The 20,757-nt window shown below is 34.2% G+C and overlaps 1 protein-coding gene and 1 long non-coding RNA gene across 2 annotated transcripts; both read right to left on the reverse strand.

The window, feature by feature from the left end:
- Nucleotides 1-555: 555 nt before the first annotated feature.
- On the reverse strand, nt 556-20,126 carry LOC123523208 (uncharacterized). The gene is made up of 7 exons (XM_045300909.2): nt 19,814-20,126; nt 17,147-17,251; nt 15,941-16,087; nt 14,694-14,830; nt 12,028-12,166; nt 9,353-9,488; nt 556-3,295 (listed from the first exon to the last, which is right to left on the reverse strand). Exons 1-7 carry the CDS (start codon nt 20,102-20,104, stop codon nt 3,201-3,203), a joined length of 1,050 nt encoding a protein of 349 aa, XP_045156844.1. The 5' UTR covers nt 20,105-20,126; the 3' UTR covers nt 556-3,200.
- LOC123523210 (uncharacterized) lies at nt 3,836-8,752 on the reverse strand. Its single transcript, XR_006681056.2, has 4 exons — nt 8,410-8,752; nt 7,171-7,306; nt 6,395-6,563; nt 3,836-5,912 (listed from the first exon to the last, which is right to left on the reverse strand). It is a non-coding gene; the product is annotated as an uncharacterized LOC123523210 (long non-coding RNA).
- Nucleotides 20,127-20,757: the final 631 nt, after the last annotated feature.

A 20,757-nucleotide genomic window follows, 5' to 3' on the forward strand; every position in this document is an offset into this window, starting at 1 on the left:
ACAAGTAACTGCCAACTTCCCCACATGAATCAGAGTCGGAAGACGAATGATTTCAATCAGACACAATGTCTCATATCAAATCGTCTCAGAAAACATACACCTTGCCCTTGGGATCGAACTCATGACCACGAGATCGGTAGATCTGTGCTCTCACTATGGAGGTAAGCGGGTGGGTTTTTCATATTTTAGGAATTACTGTGTTAACATATATGCTTTCGTTAACATATATGCTTTCTAAATCTAAAGGCGTGCTGCTTTAACAATATTCAGACTGCTGGTCTTTGTCAAATCTTCCGAAATTTAGAAAATGTTTTCATTAGTTAGCAATTGAAATAAAAAGAACGCATAAAGTGATTCTGTGTATGTCAGGAACTTTTTATCTATAAAAACACTCTTAATCAATTAAATATCTAGAAAACTGAAAAGAGTTACTCAGGCCATTCAAATTTGATACAAAATAGAAGGAAAGAAGTTGTATTTTATATGATACACATTATAACATCTACTAAACAATACTGGTTTATCAAGTAAGCAGTTTAGTATACAACAAACACAGAAGTTTTATAAAATATAATATATATAAAAAATTGCATTTATAAACATACATATAACCAAAACAATGTCTAAATATGTATATTTAATAGTTCACATATAAATACCAATGCACAAGTCCGAGTAAAATAAAACAAACAAGAGCTGTCACAGGAGACTGCGCAATACACTATTTTTGTGCTGGTAATGAAACAGGGGGCATCTGAGAAAGCTCTAACTGGAGTGTTAAGTAACTCCAATGTGGGTGATGATTAACTCTGAGTGTATTTTAAGTAGTAACAGAGATGGAGTGAAAGTGTATCAATATATTAAAAGTATAAAAGGGACATAATTCATCGAATATTTCTGCAAAAGTAATGCATCATTTGTCATATCATGAGGCTAATATATTAAGTTTGAATAAAATCTTTTTAGTAATACCTAATAGAGCAAAAGTATGTTACAATTTCAACCAGAAATTATATGTAAAACTGAGGCATGATTCATAAAATATTGGTGCCAGAGTTACGAACCCTGTGTCTTATGATGTGGAAAAAGCAATTTAAAATTAAATTAAATGCATTTTTACAACTGTTACAGAGATATAACGAAAAAGCATAACAAATAAACTGAAATTCTAAGTAAAAAGGCATAATTCATGAAATATTTGTGCAAGAGTAATGTACCTTGTGTCAAATGATGTGGGTGATATGGAACAACTATTTTAAGCCTGAATCAAATCCATTTAGTAAAAAAAGAGACTGAGTGAAAGTGTACCAAAACTTCACCCTAAAATTTTAAGTAAAAAGTGGGAATAATTCATGAAATATTTGGGGAGAGTTATGACCCCTCTTTCATATGATGCAGGTGATGATGCGAAACAATTATTTCAAGTTTTAATCAAATCCCTTCAGAAAAAAGACCAGAAATATAGTGAAAATGCATCAATATTAACCAAACTTTATAGGTTAAAATGGGACATAATTCATTAAAATATTATAGACCTTATGACATATAATGCGAGTGATGATGTGGAACAACTATATTAAGTTTTAATCAAATCCAGTTAGTAATAACATAGGTTGAAAGAAAGTGCATCAAAACTTTAATTACAAAATAATTTATAACAAAACTGTGTTTTAACACTATTTACACACGATAGGCAGTTACACGCCGGGCATAATAATTTCACGAGGGCACAGCCAATGTGGAATTATTTCAGATGACATATAACCGATTCTGATATATCTTTTATGGTAATATAGCAGTAATTCGGTCAAAAATGTGCTTCCGTGGTATAGTCGAAAGAAATCCGTAATAAATACATCCTAATTTTTCCATTTTTTGTGCATTCGCTCATTAACCGGGAGCCAAATGGGCATTATCTCACTGGTGGAATGAATTTTACATAAATAAGACAATTTTCATGCTTATATTCGCATGTTTTCGAGTTGTTTACTTGAAAACGAAAGTAGGGTGTTTATACTGCGGACCGCTTTCTGAAATGCGGCAATATGAGGGAACCTAACTTCAGCTGACTTGCATTTCACTGCATACTATTCAACACCCCTTTTTCTTTCCATTTTCTTGAAGCAAATGTATGGATATCTTGTGGAAAATATGTCTACGACGGAGTGAAAATCTAGAAAATGTATCAAAACTGATCTCAAGTAGCTGAATTTTATATGAAACAAAGAACAATTTCTTTTATTGGTATATAGCCTTACTGTAAAATTTAGATAAAATATGATAGAACTGTTTACTGGCGCATCAAAACCAAGGAGTGGACACGGAACTGGTGCCGATGCCATGCTGAGTAGGACAGCCCTTCATATACTTCTTATAGTAAAAGTAAAAACTGTCATTATATTTTGATCATGAAACATGACTGTTACATTTTGTTCCTTCTCTTATGATTTTGAACTTACCTCAATGAAAAATAAAGCTACCATTAAATGTCATTAATACCCAAAACACTGTTTTGTAAGAGGAAAGATAGCAAATTATCCTCAAACAAGAGCTGTAAAACAGGTGTGTCCTCATGATGGCCTGTCCCATTCTCTGTCCAAAGATCACTATGACTTTGCCCTTTTGACATACTGACCCCAACACAATATGGGTCATCCAGTTTCTTGACTGTAAGGCGAAACATTCTTTAGTTATTAAGCTGAATTTTTAAAAGTTTTTTTTAAGTGTCAAGGTGATAGTAACCTTGACATTTGAGGTACTGATCTCTTAAACAATAAGCAATCACTCTACAAGGTTTGAAGGCATTAGGCCGTAGGGTTCACATGTTATTGAGCAGAAAACATTTTCAGGTCTCAAAGTGGCTGTAACCTACACTTTTACCTACTGATCACCAAAATAACTGGGGTCATCAGGCAATCATCCCATTAAGTTTTAAGTCTGATCATGATCTGCATTGTTCGCCATTCAGTCAGTATCTTTTTGGTAAGCAACCCTTTTTAACAGTTAATGGTACTGTTCAAATTGGAAGAGGGACAAATTCATTATAGAAATTTAGCAAGGTAAGGGTTAACTGCACAGTTCAACAAGACATTACTGATGTCTGCACATTCTGTCTAGCTGATTTAAGACGACTGATATCACAGGCACTTTGACTGTCCTTACATCTGCACGAACAAAAGGTTATTCCTTGCAGCAAGACTTTATATATCCAGTTTCCCACCAAGGCCAACAGTTATACTATTTTCTTGGTTACACCTTGCATATTCAATGTCATAGAAGAAATCTGTCACAAACACTGAAATGAAAGAAAACATTTTTCTTGGATTAGATTTTACACGAACATACACCTTGCCATTGGATATGAACAATTGTTTGTAAACAAGGAGTTGCGGTTTTTAAAACGCAAAATCATGCCCCTGAGAGTATGACCAAAGAAGTTGTTTTTTTTGAGGTTTTAAGTTTAAGGTGAAGATAATATGAAGGTCAATGTCACCTATATATAGGTCAGTCTGTAGGTCTTACCACAAAGTTTATTGAGTGTGAGTATGAACTAAATTTTATTATTTATGTGGGCTGTAGAACCAAAAATACTGTTGATCAAGGTTTTAAGTTTGAAGGTGAAAGTCAATGACAGTCAAGATCATCTATATATGTGACCATGACTGAGAAAATGGGTCCAGATGAGGAAATTTGACATTTTCAGGTTTTTGCATATTTAGAAAGTATACCCATTCAGAAATAAATCCTGAAAATTTCAGATGAAAATCTTCAAAATTGTCAGTTTTATGACAGATTTTGTAACATAAATATTAAAAATAAAAACAGAACATTTCAGTTATTCTTTCTTTCTAGTTTATTTCTCACTTACTGGTAATGGCTAACAATTCTGAAATAAATTTATCTTCTGTTACAATTGCATGATATATATAAGATCCCTCCTTATTACACAAAATGATAATCAACTAAAATCTACAACGATTTCTATAAAAATATTTCTCAAATTGTGTTACCATGGCAACAAATATATTAAATTCCCTTTTCTATGATAAAACTTAAAAAAGCAACATGTTCACTTAAAGTAAGGACTTTTAAAAGTAAAATATTAGAAGGCATATGTATTTATAAAAATATTCTGAAAATTTCACATGAAAATATTAAGAATGTTTGGTTTTATGACAAGTTTTTGTAACATGGGTAATAACTATAAGAATAAGTTAGATCTGTCATTGTTTCTTCATAACTTGTCTTTTAGATGCTGGTCATAAATGACTATTTTGGAAAAAAATAAACTTCTATTACTATGAAATTTTATTCTTGTGATGCATACTTAAAACAGAAAAATACAGCTAATTAAAATCTTTCATATTTTCTATGAAAACATTATTCAAATTGTGTTACCATGGCAACATATGCATTAAATTCCTTTTTCTACAATAGAACTTAAAAATAAAAGCTTAATTTGAAATAATGTTTCTTATAAGTTGAATATTTTGAAGTATATGTATTCGAAAGTAAAATTTGAAACTTTTATGCGACAAGATATAAAATGTTTGGTTTTATGACAGATTTCGTAACACGGGTAATAACCACAAGAATAAACTATTTCAGTCGTTGTTTATTCAGTTTGTGTTTTCACTTATTGGTAATCACTGGCTATTTTTAAATAAATGAATCTTCTTTTACAAAGAATATTTAGATATTCACATAAAGTGCAAACATCTAGCTGGGTAATGTCCTTCACATTTTCTATAAAAACATTATTAAATTATGTTACCATGGCAACATATGCATTCGATTCTATTTTCTATAATAATACTTTAAAAAGAGCTAAATTTGGAAAAGTATTTCAGATAACTTGAATATTATAAAGTGGTATGTATTCAAGAATATTATCTCAAAATTCCATGTTAAAAAAATTAAAATGTTTTGTTTTATGACAGCATTTGTAACATGAGTAACAACTATAAGAATAAGACATTTGATTTTCTGTCATTGTTTCTTCATAACTTGCCTTTTACCTGCTGGTAATAAATGGCTGTTTTGAAATAAATGAAACATATATTACTATTGATTTTTTTTTTATTGTTTATGCTTATTTTAAAGTAGAATACTAGAAAGTACAGCTAATTAAAAACTTTCCATATTTTCTAAGAAAATTGTGTTACCATGGCGACATATGTTTCAAATTCCCTTTTCCTACAATAATACTTAAAAACAAAAGCTTATTTTAAAAAAGTATTTCTAATATAAGTTAAATATTTGAAAGTATAAGTACTCAGGAAAGAAATCTGAAAATTTTACATAAAAAACTTTAAGATAACAAAACAAAAAAAGTAACAAAAGTAGTTATTGTAAGAATAAACATTTCAGTCATCCCTTTCCTCATAATCTGTTTTTTTCACTGGCTAGTTATAACTGACAATACTGAAGAAAGTGAACATTATTTAACCATTATATTATATGCTGCAGATCCCTTAAAATACAAATCATACAGGTACCATTGTCAGGCTTGTGTCATTCCATGTCAATAATATTCGTTTGGCAAGGTGGAGTAGATTTTAATAAGTTAACTGTCTTAACTGGACTGTCACTTTTAACAATAACAATCCAGGTGTTTCTGCAGACATGATAAAGTGGTAATACTTGGTTATCTTCTTCAAAAGTTTAAAATATTGTTATAAGATATTTCTCCACTGGTAGAATGTGACAGGATTTAAATCATTGTTGACCAACTGTGCAATGATATGACCTTTCTTTTATGACTGACACACTGTGTCAGCAATATCATGTATTATTAAAGGTCTCAGCATTCACCCTCCTCCACAGATTCTTCTAAATTCAAAAGTGCAAGTCAGATTCAAACTTTGCATGGTCTGTGATCACTGTTGAATATTCAATCCATCTGTGATATCCTGTAACAAATAAATAAAACATTTTATCTTAAATAATTAACCCGGGAGTCGCTTTATTTAATAAAAGCAGAGTTATCACTATTTGATAATAGATGATTCTTACAACCAATGCTCTAAAATATTGAAAGACTGACAACAGCGTGCTGTCAGTATATAAAATGTACTTTGTTTGTAGATTTTGATTACTGCAAATAGGATGTTCTAAAACACATTTTTTTTGCATTTATTGTGTTAACCCTTAACTTGCTAAATTTGCAAAATGGACTACTCCATCTTAATAGAGACAGTACTATTTATAGCTTATAGGGGGTTCTCATAGAAATTTGCTGACTAAATATTCAAACACAGCAGATCATGATCAGACTGCACAGATGTGCAGGTTGATCTTGATCTGCACTGGTGGCAAAGGCAGACATAGCTGCCTCAATCGCCTAAGGGTTAAAGTATACACTGTTTTAACAGCTATCAAAAATGGTTGTTACCTAGTAAAACTCTCCACAGACCATACCACAGCAAGATGTTATTTCTATCCTAGCTAGCAACATTGTCAAAATGGAATACCAATACAGGTAGTGATGTACCATGCTCACAAGTTGTCTGCTCCTTAACCAACTGAGCTGCTTTCATAAACAAGAGGAAACACTTGCCTACCTGAAAAAACATTTAAAAGTCTTTGGTAAAACTATCTGTTATCTTCATGTATCTCAGGAACCTTTACAGTCTTCATTCTAATCCTTATTCTTGGTGCAATAAAACTGGTAAAAAAATTCAATCACATTACAATTTCTAAGTCAAGAATGGGTTAATTAAATTTGAAAATAATCACATTACAAATAAACTAAATTACAATTAATTGATTTACTTCAAATAATTAATTAAAATTCCTATTATTTAGAACTCTTCTACAACTTAATGAGATATCAACTTATACACATGTACATGTAGTGTTAAGCATTCAAATTATCTATGTACTTATTGAGTGCCACAGACTTTTCTCAGGCTAATAGCCAATGTAATGAAGACTTGACACAAAATGATCCTCCTTAAAAACCGGATTGTTGAAATTAAATTTCAATAATGCCAGTTTTGTCAGTTTAAGCCATTCAATAGTCACAGTACATGCACATACATTACACAAATCATTAGTGTAGAAGTAGACTTATTTTGTATAGGCTCCAACAAAACCTAGACACAGGTATAATTTAATAATATATTGCATTAGAATTATAATAGGAGCCATTAGCTGCATGTTACTTACCTGATTCCTCAAAGCACATCCAAAATATGTTACATTTTCTTCAGATCTTAAAGTAAACAGATCAATTTCCTGGCTAGTGTAGGGTATATGAACCAGCTGTAGTGGAATGAACCATCAAAGGAACAAGGAATATTATCTGAAAGAAGATACATTACATGTACTGTAAACATCACTAAAAATCAAAAACTGAATACTTAATTAATAATGTGATTGTGAAAGGTTTCATTAACTTACCACAAAATACTTTAAAAGTTCTTATACTATGAATCTATGTTTTAAAGGATTATAAATTGTTTTACACACAGCAACTTGAGCAATGCTCAAAAATTTAAAAAATAAGAAGATTTTCATTATATAGCATAAATTCCCACTATCCATATACAATCATCCTGTTACAAAACATTCTGAATCAACAATAATGGAAAGAGAGTAGTCAACAGACAGAAATAACATGACTTATGAGACCCACAGCAAAAACAGTTACCACTTTATAAATGGAAGTGTCTAGACATCCGGTAACCAGAAACCTAACCAGTGTTTTAGCCAACCGGTAACAGGACGCCTAGCCTATCCTATCCTATAGGGGTTTTCTAGGCGTCCGGTAATCAATTTTAAAATATTGTCTAAATAAGCCTTACAGGTGAATATTCAAACCTTAGTATGCCAAAAAAAAAAAATAATACAATAAATTTATTCATTACAGTATTCATATATAAAATGATCGCCAAACAGCTAGAAAAACATTCGCGGAGAGGCTAGTCATCTTGTTGCCGGACAGCTAGAATTATGCAGGGTAGGCGTCCGGTTACCGGACATCTACATATTTCCTTTTAAAATACCTTGGCTACTACTGTGAGACGGGACTTTTCGAGAAATGATGTGACATAGGCAGGCATCTATAAGTCTGCATCAAATTTATTAATTATCATAGCTACATGTATTTTGTATTTTTCCATACTAATGCTTACTATGGACAATGAAATAATTTGATGAATCCTGGTCACCATGTGTAAGAAGCTGCCTGCCTTCAATAATCTTTGTGACAACCCAACTGGCCATTTTATATTAAATACACAGGCATAATGAAATCATCTGTGTTTAGTGGCCACAAGATAAATTTCATAAATTTCCCTCGGTATGTTTTGGATTCACTTCCGGGTAAAAGACAGCCTTATTTCAGTGAAAGTTTAAAATATATTAGAGAATCTACATTAACAACTGTTTATAAACGGTACTTACCAAATCAGTAAACAGTATTACAAGTCTCAGATCCCTTCATCGTTGAACAAAAGGTAGTTAAACAAAAGTAAACTTCACATGCTTCCCTGATAAAATCCGAAACCGGAAACATACAGTAGCGAAGGGGAAACAACTGATTATGAACGAAATATTTTGTCTCAGGCGTAATACCACTATTTTTTTTACAGGTCTGATGTCTAAATATTCTTTCTCTAGTAGGCTGTTATCAGTCATGTAACAAGCAGTCGTACTTTAACGGTCAAACTTTTGCTAATTAAAACATGTGTAAGAAAGCTGCGCGCGTAAACTTGGCGCAACTTTAGACGTCGTTTCTCGATATTACGTCATGCCGCATCTGGACCGGTTTTCAAAGACGACGTCACATATAAGTCAATTTGTAGGTCTTGCCATGAGGATTGTTGAGTGTGAGAATGAACTAAATCACGTTATTAATGTGGGCTATAGTCAATCTTGTTCAGACAAATGGAGGAACAGACAAACGGACAGATGGTTCAATCGCTATACACCATGGGGCATAAAAACATACATACCCCTCCCCCCCCCCACGTGATTGTCTGTCAGAGGCAAACTGGTATGTAGTTTTGTATGTTGTGACTTCACTTTGAACCAAATGACCACAAAAAATACAGAGCTTATCATCTGACTACAGGCAGCCATCCTATTACAACTGACAGCTGATGCTTTCTTTAATCATTGAACGGATATCATTTCAAGTGTAAAGTACATTTTGACATTGACCTTTCACCAACAGACCCTAAAACGGTAGTGGCCAACTACTGACCACAAGCAATCATCCCATGAAGTTTGGCAATTATAGGTAAAAACATTCTTCAATCTTGAGATTACTGCAAACAAAACCTTTGACCTACTTACAAAAGCATAACAATAGAAAAGTGAAAAAGATCATTAACCAAAAACTTACAAGCACCTCCCTCCGGAATACTGGCATGTATAGATTTACAATCCTCGCCGCATGGCTCCCTAGGACGTAATGAAATGTCTAAGTTTCCGGACAGCTGGACAAGCACTATAATCTGCTCTTCATAAGGCAACTGAAACTTAATTTTAATATTTGAATTATTCATCTTATTTATCATGAAAAGAAATGTGCAAACATGAGAACAAACAAATCATGCATTACACCAAAACTAGCACATCCTGACACAGGGTTTGGGTTAGAATGCAGAATTAATTATTTCCCAAAACAAGAGCTGTCCGTAAGACAGCCAAGCTCGACTATTCGAAATATTGTCCCAGAAGCAGGAAAATATTACCCCAAAAGGTTAAATATCGAAAGAGTTCTAAGTTCAAAAGGGGGAATAATTTGACCAAAATGCATATTAGTTATGGGTCTTGCTGCTTTCAACTAGTTTTATAACCCCGAAGGCACATGTGAAGTTTCAATTCAATATCTGCATTAGTTTTGGAGTTAGAAACTTGCATGTAAAACTTTAACCAGAATTTTCAAAGTCCAAAAGGGAGCAATTTGCCCAAAATACATGTCAGAGTTATGGGACTTGATCCAGTGAGGTTAGAAATTGATCTAGAAAAGAAAAAATAAGTTTCAAATCTATATGCCTTTTAGAAATAGCTGTATGTACTTGCAAGCAAAACTTTAAAACCAGAATTTGCTAAGCCCCAAAAGGGGACAAAATTTTGGGCCAAAAATGAAGGTCAGAGTTATGGGACTTGTGCTATAAACTAGTTTTATAACCCCGAAGACACTTTGTGAAGTTTCAAATCATATCTGCATTAGTTTTGGAGATAATAACTTGCAGGGTAACACTTTAACCAAATTTTCTAAGTCTAAAAGGGGGCATAATTTGCTCAAAAACAGTCAGAGTTATGGGACTTGACCCAGTGAGGTTTGGTAATTGATCTACAAAAGAAAAAATAATTTCAAATCTATATGCCTTTTAGAAATGCTGTATGTACTTGCGCAAAACTTTAACCAGAATTTTCTAATTCCCAAAAGGGGGCATAATTTGGCCAAAATGAAGGTCAGAGTTAGGGGAAATTGCTGCATCAACTAGATTTATAACCCCGGGGGACAATAATGAAGTTTCAAATCTATATCTGCATTATTTTTGGGGAGATAGTAACTTGCATGTAAAAACTGTAACCAAAATTTTCTAAGTCTAAAAGGGGGGCATAATTTGCTCAAAAAACATGCCCGAGTTATGGGTCTTGACCAGTGAGGTTGGTAATTGATCTAGAAAAAGAAAAAATAAGTTTCAAATCTATATGCCTTTTAAAAATAGCTGTATGTACTTGCATGCAAAATTTTAACCAGAATTTTCTAAGTCCAAAAGGGGGCATAATTTGGCCAAAATGCAAGTCAGAGTTATGGGACTTGCTGCTATCAACTAGTTTTATAACCCCGAAGACACATGAAGTTTCAAATCAATATCTGTATTAGTTTTGGAGATAGTAACTTGCATGTAAAACTTTAACCAAAATTTTCAAAAAAAAGTCCAAAAGGGGGCATAATTTGCTCAAAATACATGTCAGAGTTATGGGACTTGACCCAGAGAGGTTGGTAATTGACCTAGAAAAAGAAAAAATAAGTTTCAAAGGTATATGCCTTTAACTGATTGCTGTATGACTTGCATGCAAAAACTTAACCAAGGTGTGATGCCGACGCCAGGGTGAGTAGAACAGCTAGACTATTCTTCGAATAGTCGAGCTAAAAAACTGATACAGTGTTTGGGTTACAGTGCATTAACAATTGTGTGTCCTAGGTAAGAATATGGAACACACAACTTCAACATTTGTGTACTATAGATTTGAGTGCAGAACTCACAACAGTAACATTTGTGCACACATGGGTTAGAGTGCAGAACACACAACTTCAATATCTGTGTACACATGGATTAGAGTGTGGAACACACATTTACATTTGTGTACAAATGGATTAGAGTGTGGAACACACAACATAACATTTTTGTACACATTTGTTAATCTGTAGAACACACAGCATCAACATTTGTGTACACATGGATTAAGAGTGTGGAACACACATCAACATTTGTGTACACATGGATTAAGAGTGTGGAACACACATCAACATTTGTGTACACATGGATTAAGAGTGTGGAACACACATCAACATTTGTGTACACATGGATTAGAGTGTGGAACACACAACATAACATTTTTGTACACATTGGTTAATCTGTAGAACACACAGCATCAACATTTGTGTACACATGGATTAAGAGTGTGGAACACACATCAACATTTGTGTACACATGGATTAAGAGTGTGGAACACACATCAACATTTGTGTACACATGGATTAGAGTGTGACTGGAAGACATTTTCAGTCTTGAGGTCACTGTGACCTTGACCTCTGACCCACAAAACAATAGGGGTTAATAACTATCCTATGACGTTTGTCAATTTTAAGATCAAGCATTCCCTAGTTATTGACCAGAAACTAAATGGTCTACTGAGCATCCATCCAACAATTAGCAAAACAATATGCCCCCTCTTCTTCAAAGTGGTGGGAGCATAATTTTAAAAGAACATATTCTATAGTTCTGCTATATCAAATATGTCAAATGTTTACCGGGTATGTTAAATGTTGTTACTTACCGATAAATTCTTATTTTCTGTGTAGTTTGAACACAAAAAGATCCAGTTTGAGGCAGTCAGTTCTACAGAAAAGGGCAGAAATTCTGGTCTTTTATACACACTCCTGAATAACTTTGCCGCTTCTTTAAAACAGTTCTCCCTGAATAAACAAACAAGAACAAGGATACTATTTAGAACTGATGACCTGCATTTGTGAGTTTTGACATTTATTTTCCTTGTACCTCTTTACTTTCTGTATCTAATCAAAGGTGCTGAGTTTAAAAGAAAGCTAAAGTACCCCACTGGTATGTCTAGAGCTTTCATTCAAGTACTACTTGTACCTAAATTACAGAACTATTATTCCGAGGGTATGAACATCCAATGTCAATTTCTATAATAAAGACAGCAACTGTTACTTGATAAACTGGAAATGATAAACCAATATTTTAATGTGTACGATACAAATTACAGCTTAATTCTTCTGTTTTATAGTGTGACTAACACTTTTGAGGGTTTTCTACGTGTACATATCTTACTGAATAAAAACATACAGAACAACTTTAAATTTTCTTGCTATCTTTCTAAAATGATAAAATCTAAATTTCAAAAAATTGGTAAAAATCTTCAGGAGTAAAGCAAGAAGTTAGTTATCATGTAATAAAAGCTCAGTCACCACAACACTTGCCAGTGAGCATAATATCTGTGATATTATCTCTGTTACTCACCAGTGAGCATAATATCTGTGATATTATCTCTGTTACTCACCAGTGAGCATAATATCTGTGATATCATCTCTGTTACTCAACAGTGAGCATATAAATATCTGTGATATCATCTCTGTTACTCACCAGTGAGATCTGTGATATTATCTCTGTTACTCACCAGTGAGCACAATATCTGTGATATTATCTCTGTTACTCACCAGTGAACGATATTATCTCTGTTACTCACAAGTGAGCATAATATCTGTGATATTATCTCTGTTACTCACCAGTGAGCATAATATCTGTAATATTATCTCTGTTACTTACCAGTGAGCATAATATCTGTGATATTATCTCTGTTACTCACCAGTGAGCATAATATCTGTGATATTATCTCTGTTACTCACCAGTGAGCATAATATCTGTGATATTATCTCTGTTACTCACCAGTGAGCATATAAATATCTGTGATATCATCTCTGTTACTCACCAGTGAGATCTGTGATATTATCTCTGTTACTCACCAGTGAGCACAATATCTGTGATATTATCTCTGTTACTCACCAGTGAACGATATTATCTCTGTTACTCACCAGTGAGCATAATATCTGTGATATTATCTCTGTTACTCACCAGTGAGCATAATATCTGTGATATTATCTCTGTTACTCACCAGTGAGCATAATATCTGTGATATTATCTCTGTTACTCACCAGTGAGCACAATATCTGTGATATTATCTCTGTTACTCACCAGTGAACGATATTATCTCCGTTACTCACCAGTGAGCATAATATCTGTGATATTATCTCTGTTACTCACCAGTGAGCATAATATCTGCGATATTATCTCTGTTACTCACCAGTGAGCATAATATCTGCGATATTATCTCTGTTACTCACCAGTGAGCATAATATCTGTGATATTATCTCTGTTACTCACCAGTCAATATAATACCATACTTTACCTCTGTACTTGCTAGAGAGCATAATATGATGATAAATCTGTGTACGTATCAGTGAACATAGTACTGCGAAATATCTTTGTACTATATATCTCTGTTACTTACTAGTGAGCATAATACAATGATTTATCTTGCCTCCTACAAGTTTCTTGCATTTCTATTGGTCAATAAACGTCACGTGCAGACAGGATATATTCCATATCCTGCTAGTATATTTCAGATATGAATTTTGATTAAAACAAAATGGCTGCCACACTGCTGGCGTAATTAAATCAAGTCAGATTATTTATTAGCTCCAGCGATAGTATCGTTTCCGAGAGTAAATTTAGTGTTTTATTGCCCATTTCATTCTACTTAAGTTGAGGCTCGTGAAGTTTGACAAAAGTTAGCTGTAAAAGCGGAAAAACTCTGTATTGGATACACAGACGTTGAAATCTTGTTTTTAGTTAAATCATCGTAAAATAAAGGAATCGACATATTTGTTACTCAGCAGTTTGTTGTAGGATCATTTAATCTATGTGCAAGATAAATGATTTAACAAGGAACAGGATGAAAGCCGAAGTATCAAGAATTTGTGAAAATCGTGAAATTGGTGACTTTTGAAGGGATGGAACAAGAAGTTTTTAGTGTTTCTGATCTAAACCAGTTCATAACCTGTGTAAATAAGCTTTTGTGTTTTGTGATTTAACCAAAACACAGGTCATTGTGCATTTTATGGTTGGTGTAAATCAACTATAAACAAAACATGATGACCAAACAAATGACTGTAGGATTCCAGTCTGCACTGTGAGCAGCTTTGTTAATTTACAAGATGTGTTGATTATAGCATGTAAGTAAAGGGTAGTCGGCAAGATAAAATCGTTACACAGCTTGTTGGTGACAAGATACAGGATATACGCTGTCTCAAAAATTCATATCAGTCTCGAGCTTCACTCTCGCCCGATATGGATTTCCTTTACAGCATATATCCCGTATCCTGTCCCCAACAAGCAGTGTAACTAATAATATCTGTTACTTACCAGTGAGCATAATACTGTGAGATATCTTTGCTACGTATCCCCTCTAGAAATGTTCTATGATCCTTCTTCTTTACTTTGACGTTGCTTTCAAAATTGCAACTGGTAAACAGTCTCATTACGTCATTGTCTAGATATAACTGTAACATAATAAAAGGAGCCTCATAAAATCAGAAAATTTTATTGTCTAACTAAAAGACAATACTTTCTTAAAACTGTAGGTTGTAGCTCTAAGACTAGTTACTCAGAAAACAATCAGTAAAACTCTATTTTACCCTGCTAAATTTCTAAAATGGACTGGTCCATCATTCAATTTGGTCAGAACCACATATTATTCAAAGGGATGTTCACTGAAAATTTAATGACTGAATAGTGAACAGGATGTGCAGGCTGATCTTGGTCTGCACTGGTCACAAAGGCAGAATCACTTGCCGCCAGCAGGCTAAAGGTTAAACTGTCTAATAGTGTAAAAGTGCCTTTTCATGATAGGCTCTCAATGTACAACATTTACCTTCAACAGACAGGCTGAAAGGTGTCCTACATGGAACCTTATTATATAAAACATTTCAGTTACCTAAAGATCCTTCAAGACAGTCAGACACAGTGGTTGATAGAACATGAATACTTCTGACTTCTCCATACATCCTTGACCTTTAGCCAACCAGGGAATCAGTGGTGCAGTGGTTAGCTGGTTGGATTACAACGCCAGCGGTCAGGGTTCGATATCCCAACTAGTGTTCAGGTGCTGGTTGATTTACTTAAATTGGTACCGTTTCCAGCAGTATTGGCCTAGACTGGATGCTGGGGAGGTAAATATGACGCCTGCCGTGGGCTTGTCTGTAAATAAGTTGTTCCATCCATTCCAGGTGGGGACTTTCGTTGACTACCCACTTTAAACAAGAAACTTTACCCTTTTTTTTACATTAATATGCATAACTTTGCTTCACACTAATCACTCATGAAGTTTGGTGGAATCCATCCTAATTGTATATAGCAAGTAGTGTAAACACTGTAAAATATGAAACATCAAGGGCCATAACTCATAAATCTAACCTTTCTCATCATCTCATGCAATCTGACCATGGTGGCATTTCCCTATAGCTATTAACATTTCTACCCTGTTTATTCAATACTACACACCATGTCATATAATTTCTGACAGATGGATGGATGGAAAGATGGACATTGCCAAAACTACATTCCTCCGCCTTGGGCAAAGGATAATAAGAAATATAAAACAATATTTTCACCTTTATAATATCTTCTATATCTACTTTGTCAGGTGCCTGTCCTGAATGTTGCACTATAACAGGAATATCTTTGTAAAGATAACTATTGGCTATTTCTTCCATTGTAGGTGCCAGCAGAACATCAATCTTCATGATTCTAGAACAGTTCTGAAAGAATTACAACAGAACATCAATCTTCATGATTCTTGAACAGTTCTGAAAGAATTACAACAGAACATCAATCTTCATGATTCTAGAACAGTTCTGAAAGAATTACAACAGAACATCAATCTTCATGATTCTAGAACAGTTCTGAAAGAATTACAACAGAACATCAATCTTCATGACTCTAGAACAGTTCTGAAAGAATTACAACAGAACATCAATCATCATGATTCTGGAACAGTTCTGAAAAATATACAACAGAACATCAATCTTCATGATTCTTGAACAGTTCTGAAAAAATTACAACAGAACATCAATTTACATGATTCTTGAACAGTTCTGAAAGAATTACAACAGAACATCAATCTTCATGATTCTAGAACAGTTCTGAAAGAATTACAACAGCTCAATCTTCATGATTCTAGAACAGTTCTGAAAGAATTACAACAGCTCAATCTTCATGATTCTAGAACAGTTCTGAAAAAATTACAAACTCCTTAGGCTTAATAAAATTTCTGTTTCATGTAGATCAGAAAGGAGATGTTTTGGCTTTCCATTCACAAAAAATTCTTAATCACAAAAAAAAGACATAAAACTGAAAAAAAAAATGTGTGAAAACCTGCATAGATCTAATATAAGTGTGTCCAAAAGCAAAATATATTTGTTAAACTGACAAAACTGTAGGTCATATGGCCACTTTCTAGCCTTAGTAAATTCCTTCAGGTGGAAGAGGTCACCAAGTGGCCACCCTGGTATTACTTCACGCACAGCAGGCAACTGGGTAGAGCCACAAACCAAGATTTTAACCCCACAGAATGTAGGACTTACAGAATGTAGGATTTACAGAAGATAATGTGAAGGCTAATTCTAAAAGACAAACACTGAAAAGTCAACAAACACTAAAAGGTCAACACACACTCAATGGTCAAGAAGTTAACAAACACAAAAAGGTCAACAAACACTAAAATGTCAACAAGTCAACAAACACTAAGAGGTCAACAAATACTACAAGGTCAATAAGTCAACAAACACTAAAAAGTCAACTGCTGCCAAAATTACTACCTGGCAATCTTCTGCTTCTAGAGGTCTGTCATCACCTTCATTAAAATAGTTTGGTATAAAACAATTCACACCATGCAGGCAAGTCCAGTCAAATAATGGCAAAGCCTGAAATAAAGATAATTTTCCATTTATAAAAACTACCTAAAACAGCTGTTGATTTAGAATGTAAATCTTAAAGTAGGTGAAGCGAGGTGTTCATACGCATTGCCAAAAATGTGCAATAAATGTTTTCCAAATTTTACTATTTATTGAAATACTGGAATTGAGTTTGAAAGTTCTGACTCAGATTTTTTCTCACATATTTCCAGACCCTCAGGAAAACATTGCTCAGTTTTTATTCCATTTAATCAAATAATTGGAGTCGATCTTCTCTTTTCTCTGACACTGTGTAATGACTTATCCAAAGACACATAGTCTGATAAAATGTTGATCAAAGCATTTTCTGCTCAACCTGCAGCAAGCAGTTGGTTATTTCAAATAAAATACTTGCTAAGCTTGCAAAGATACAACTACATTTAGTGAAAATCAGCAATAATCTTAGAATTAACACAACTTTTGATCAGATGTATTTAATCAACTTATTATCTAAAATTAAATATAATTATAATTATAATACACTAGTTCAATAGAAAATACATGATTCATACATAAATTGATAACTGGATACCTAGAAAACCCCTGGTGGACAGGCTAGGTGTCACAGTATAGAACTTGAATATTAAAACTGTGAGAAAAGTGTGCAGCCAGACCGGGACTTGAACCCGTGGGTTTCGGAATACCGTTCCGTTGCTCTACCGACTGTGCTACCCCGTCCCCTACACATACTCTCCCCGTTTTAATATTCAAGTTCTATACTGTAGTGTTATTTCTAGAGCGACGCAGCGGGGCGCCCCGCCCTGCCCTTTTTTACTGCCGCCACGCTGCCCGTAAAATGTGCCCTGTTGCCTTTGATCTTATGCTAAAATCCCGCCAAATTCCCTGTTGACATGCCTCGACGATTTTTTGATCAGCAAATTACGTCACGGCGAGGTGCACCCCGGTAATGAGAATCAATGAAGGTTAAAACAAATTGATAAAGAGTATGATCCTGTGAAATGTCAAAAAAGCGTGCGTAAATGGCCAGCTGATTACCCAGCACGTGAAAAAATGCCCTAGATTTCTTTGGGCAGAATTTAAATTAGACCGTAATTTAGTATAACAAGTATATATCAATGCCGTTTGATTCTACTGTAATTTAAACTAGAAATGCACACATTTTAATGATTATCGAAAGTAAAAAAAAGTTTAGAATGTCCGTTCACGAGTCTTATTACTCCCCATGTCGTATGCAATTTTTCCATATTTCCTTCAAAAAAGCAGACAGTTGGTTGTATTTTTTGTGATGAGGAAACATCAAAAATGTGGAACTATCTCTGGTTTACCCAAGTGGGGTCATTTAAACTGAGTAAAAATACTTTCAGACAACATCCGAAAGTGTACCAGTATTCCGGATAGTATATTTTGGATATGCGATTTAGTAAACTTTAACCTTACTGTAATAGCACTTTTCTGTTAATGAAATATTTATGAAAGACCTGATTAATACATTAGGACTTTTGATAATTATCAGTTTACAATGTGACCTGAAACAGGCCTTTAACTATGTTGTTTACAACATGATCTTGGTTTCAAGATTAAGCTTATATTAAGGCCCTCCACTATTTCACATTCATATGAATAAGTTGACATTCTTGGTGACTTTTTAAGAGAAAGGCTTGAATGGTTTAACCTAAACTATAAAGTAAGTAAAAAGCCTTTGTAAACTTTGTAACTAGTTTTGGGAAGATTTAGCACTTTATTCTGTGACATTTCTTTTAAGTGTGCAATAAAGATAAATGGAATACATATTAACTATAGACATCTAGAAATGCAACTACTGCTATGGTAACTTTCACATCTAAAAGGGCACCCTGCCCCTTTCGGACAGCACCCTGCCCCTTTTTGGCAGCACCCTGCCCTTTTTGAGCTCTAGAAATAACACTATACTGTGACATACTTCCACACCATTTTGAAATTCGTCCTCGAATTCCAGCGGGTACTTTATATAAGCAATTACAGGCTTCAGAGACTAAGCAGTGTAATGCCATCACAGTCTCCTTTTGGGCGCCAAATATCAGAGTGTGAAAAAATCTGCAGCCAGACCAGGACTTGAACCCGGAGCCTCGGAATACCATTCAGATATGCTCTACAGACCGAGCTACCAGCTGCCTACACACTTTCTCCTTATTCTAATATTCAAGTTCTATACTGCGAGCATTCATAGTCCTAATTTCAGCGGGTACTTTATATATACAGGCGTCAGAGACTAACCAGTGTAATGCCATCACATTCCCATGATGGGCGCCAAATGTCACAGGATGATAAAAATATATGCAGCGAGACCGGGACGGGAACCCGGCGTCGCGGAATACTGTTCCGATGCTCTACCAACTGAGCTACCCGGCCACCTACACATTTTCTCCCCGTTTTAATATTCAAGTTCTATACCATGACATAGCCATCTGGTTACCAGACAGCCAGACACTTCCATGAAAACCACTTCCTGTATTGGCCAAGACTATCTGCATGAAATAGGCACTTCCCTCAGCTTCAGTCCTTTTAAATTTTCCCTTATGATTTACCACTTACCTTAATCAATACATGTCGTCCGTAAGAATTAACTAGTCTCTTCGAGGGTTCAGCATGAAATGCTATCGCAATCAAACATACAAAAACTGCAGTAAATATCAATGTCTTCAACACTGTTCTAGGGGAAATAGTCTTCTTCCTCTCAAATCTGAGGAAAAGGTTTGCGGATTTTTTAATTTGAAAATATGATATATTTCTATTCAAACAAGTGTTTGTTAATTTTTCTATTTCATTGTGCAGAAAATACAATTTTTCGTCTTTACTTCCAACAAATTTGTTTTCTGCCGCCATGTTGTTGATTAATGAAGAGTTCAATGAACCTAAAGTGAAAATATAAATCCAACGGCTAAATAAAATAGTCAACCAACACTAATATCGAACCTAAAGAACTAAATAATGTTAAAGTCCCCTTTAAATGTTTTGCTTAAATCTGTTTAAGATTTCTCACTTGATAATACAGGCATATTTTAAAGCTGGCCTGACCTGATGAGCCCAATTTTTGTCGAGGCTAGGCTTTAATTGGGGGCAGTGTCTAGCGGTTCGGTAACCGGACGCCTAGCCTGCATTCTAGCCATAAAACAAATCCTCAGTGGATTTTCTAGCTGTCCGGTAATCAGTTTCTTAATGAATAAGTAATGATTTAATATAATTTTACCTGTTATTTACTTAAGATATCAGTACTTGTCTGCAAACAATGTGAATACATACCAATCATGAATGTATATTTTTAATCGTCTTGAATAGATTACTGCATTTTCAGCCAATAAAACAAGTTTGCCCAAATTAATAATGACAAAATGAATAGGCAATGATTATGTCATTGTTATCTTGTTGCTAGAGAGCATTTAGTTACATATGTGCCACCACCTGGGGAGATACCACGCAGTACACAGTTCAAAGGCATCCTGGCCACACCACTGAGGTGCTCTCATCATGGCCCAACG

Source organism: Mercenaria mercenaria, chromosome 8 (assembly GCF_021730395.1).
Source record: "Mercenaria mercenaria strain notata chromosome 8, MADL_Memer_1, whole genome shotgun sequence".
NCBI classification, from domain to species: Eukaryota; Metazoa; Mollusca; class Bivalvia; order Venerida; family Veneridae; genus Mercenaria; species Mercenaria mercenaria.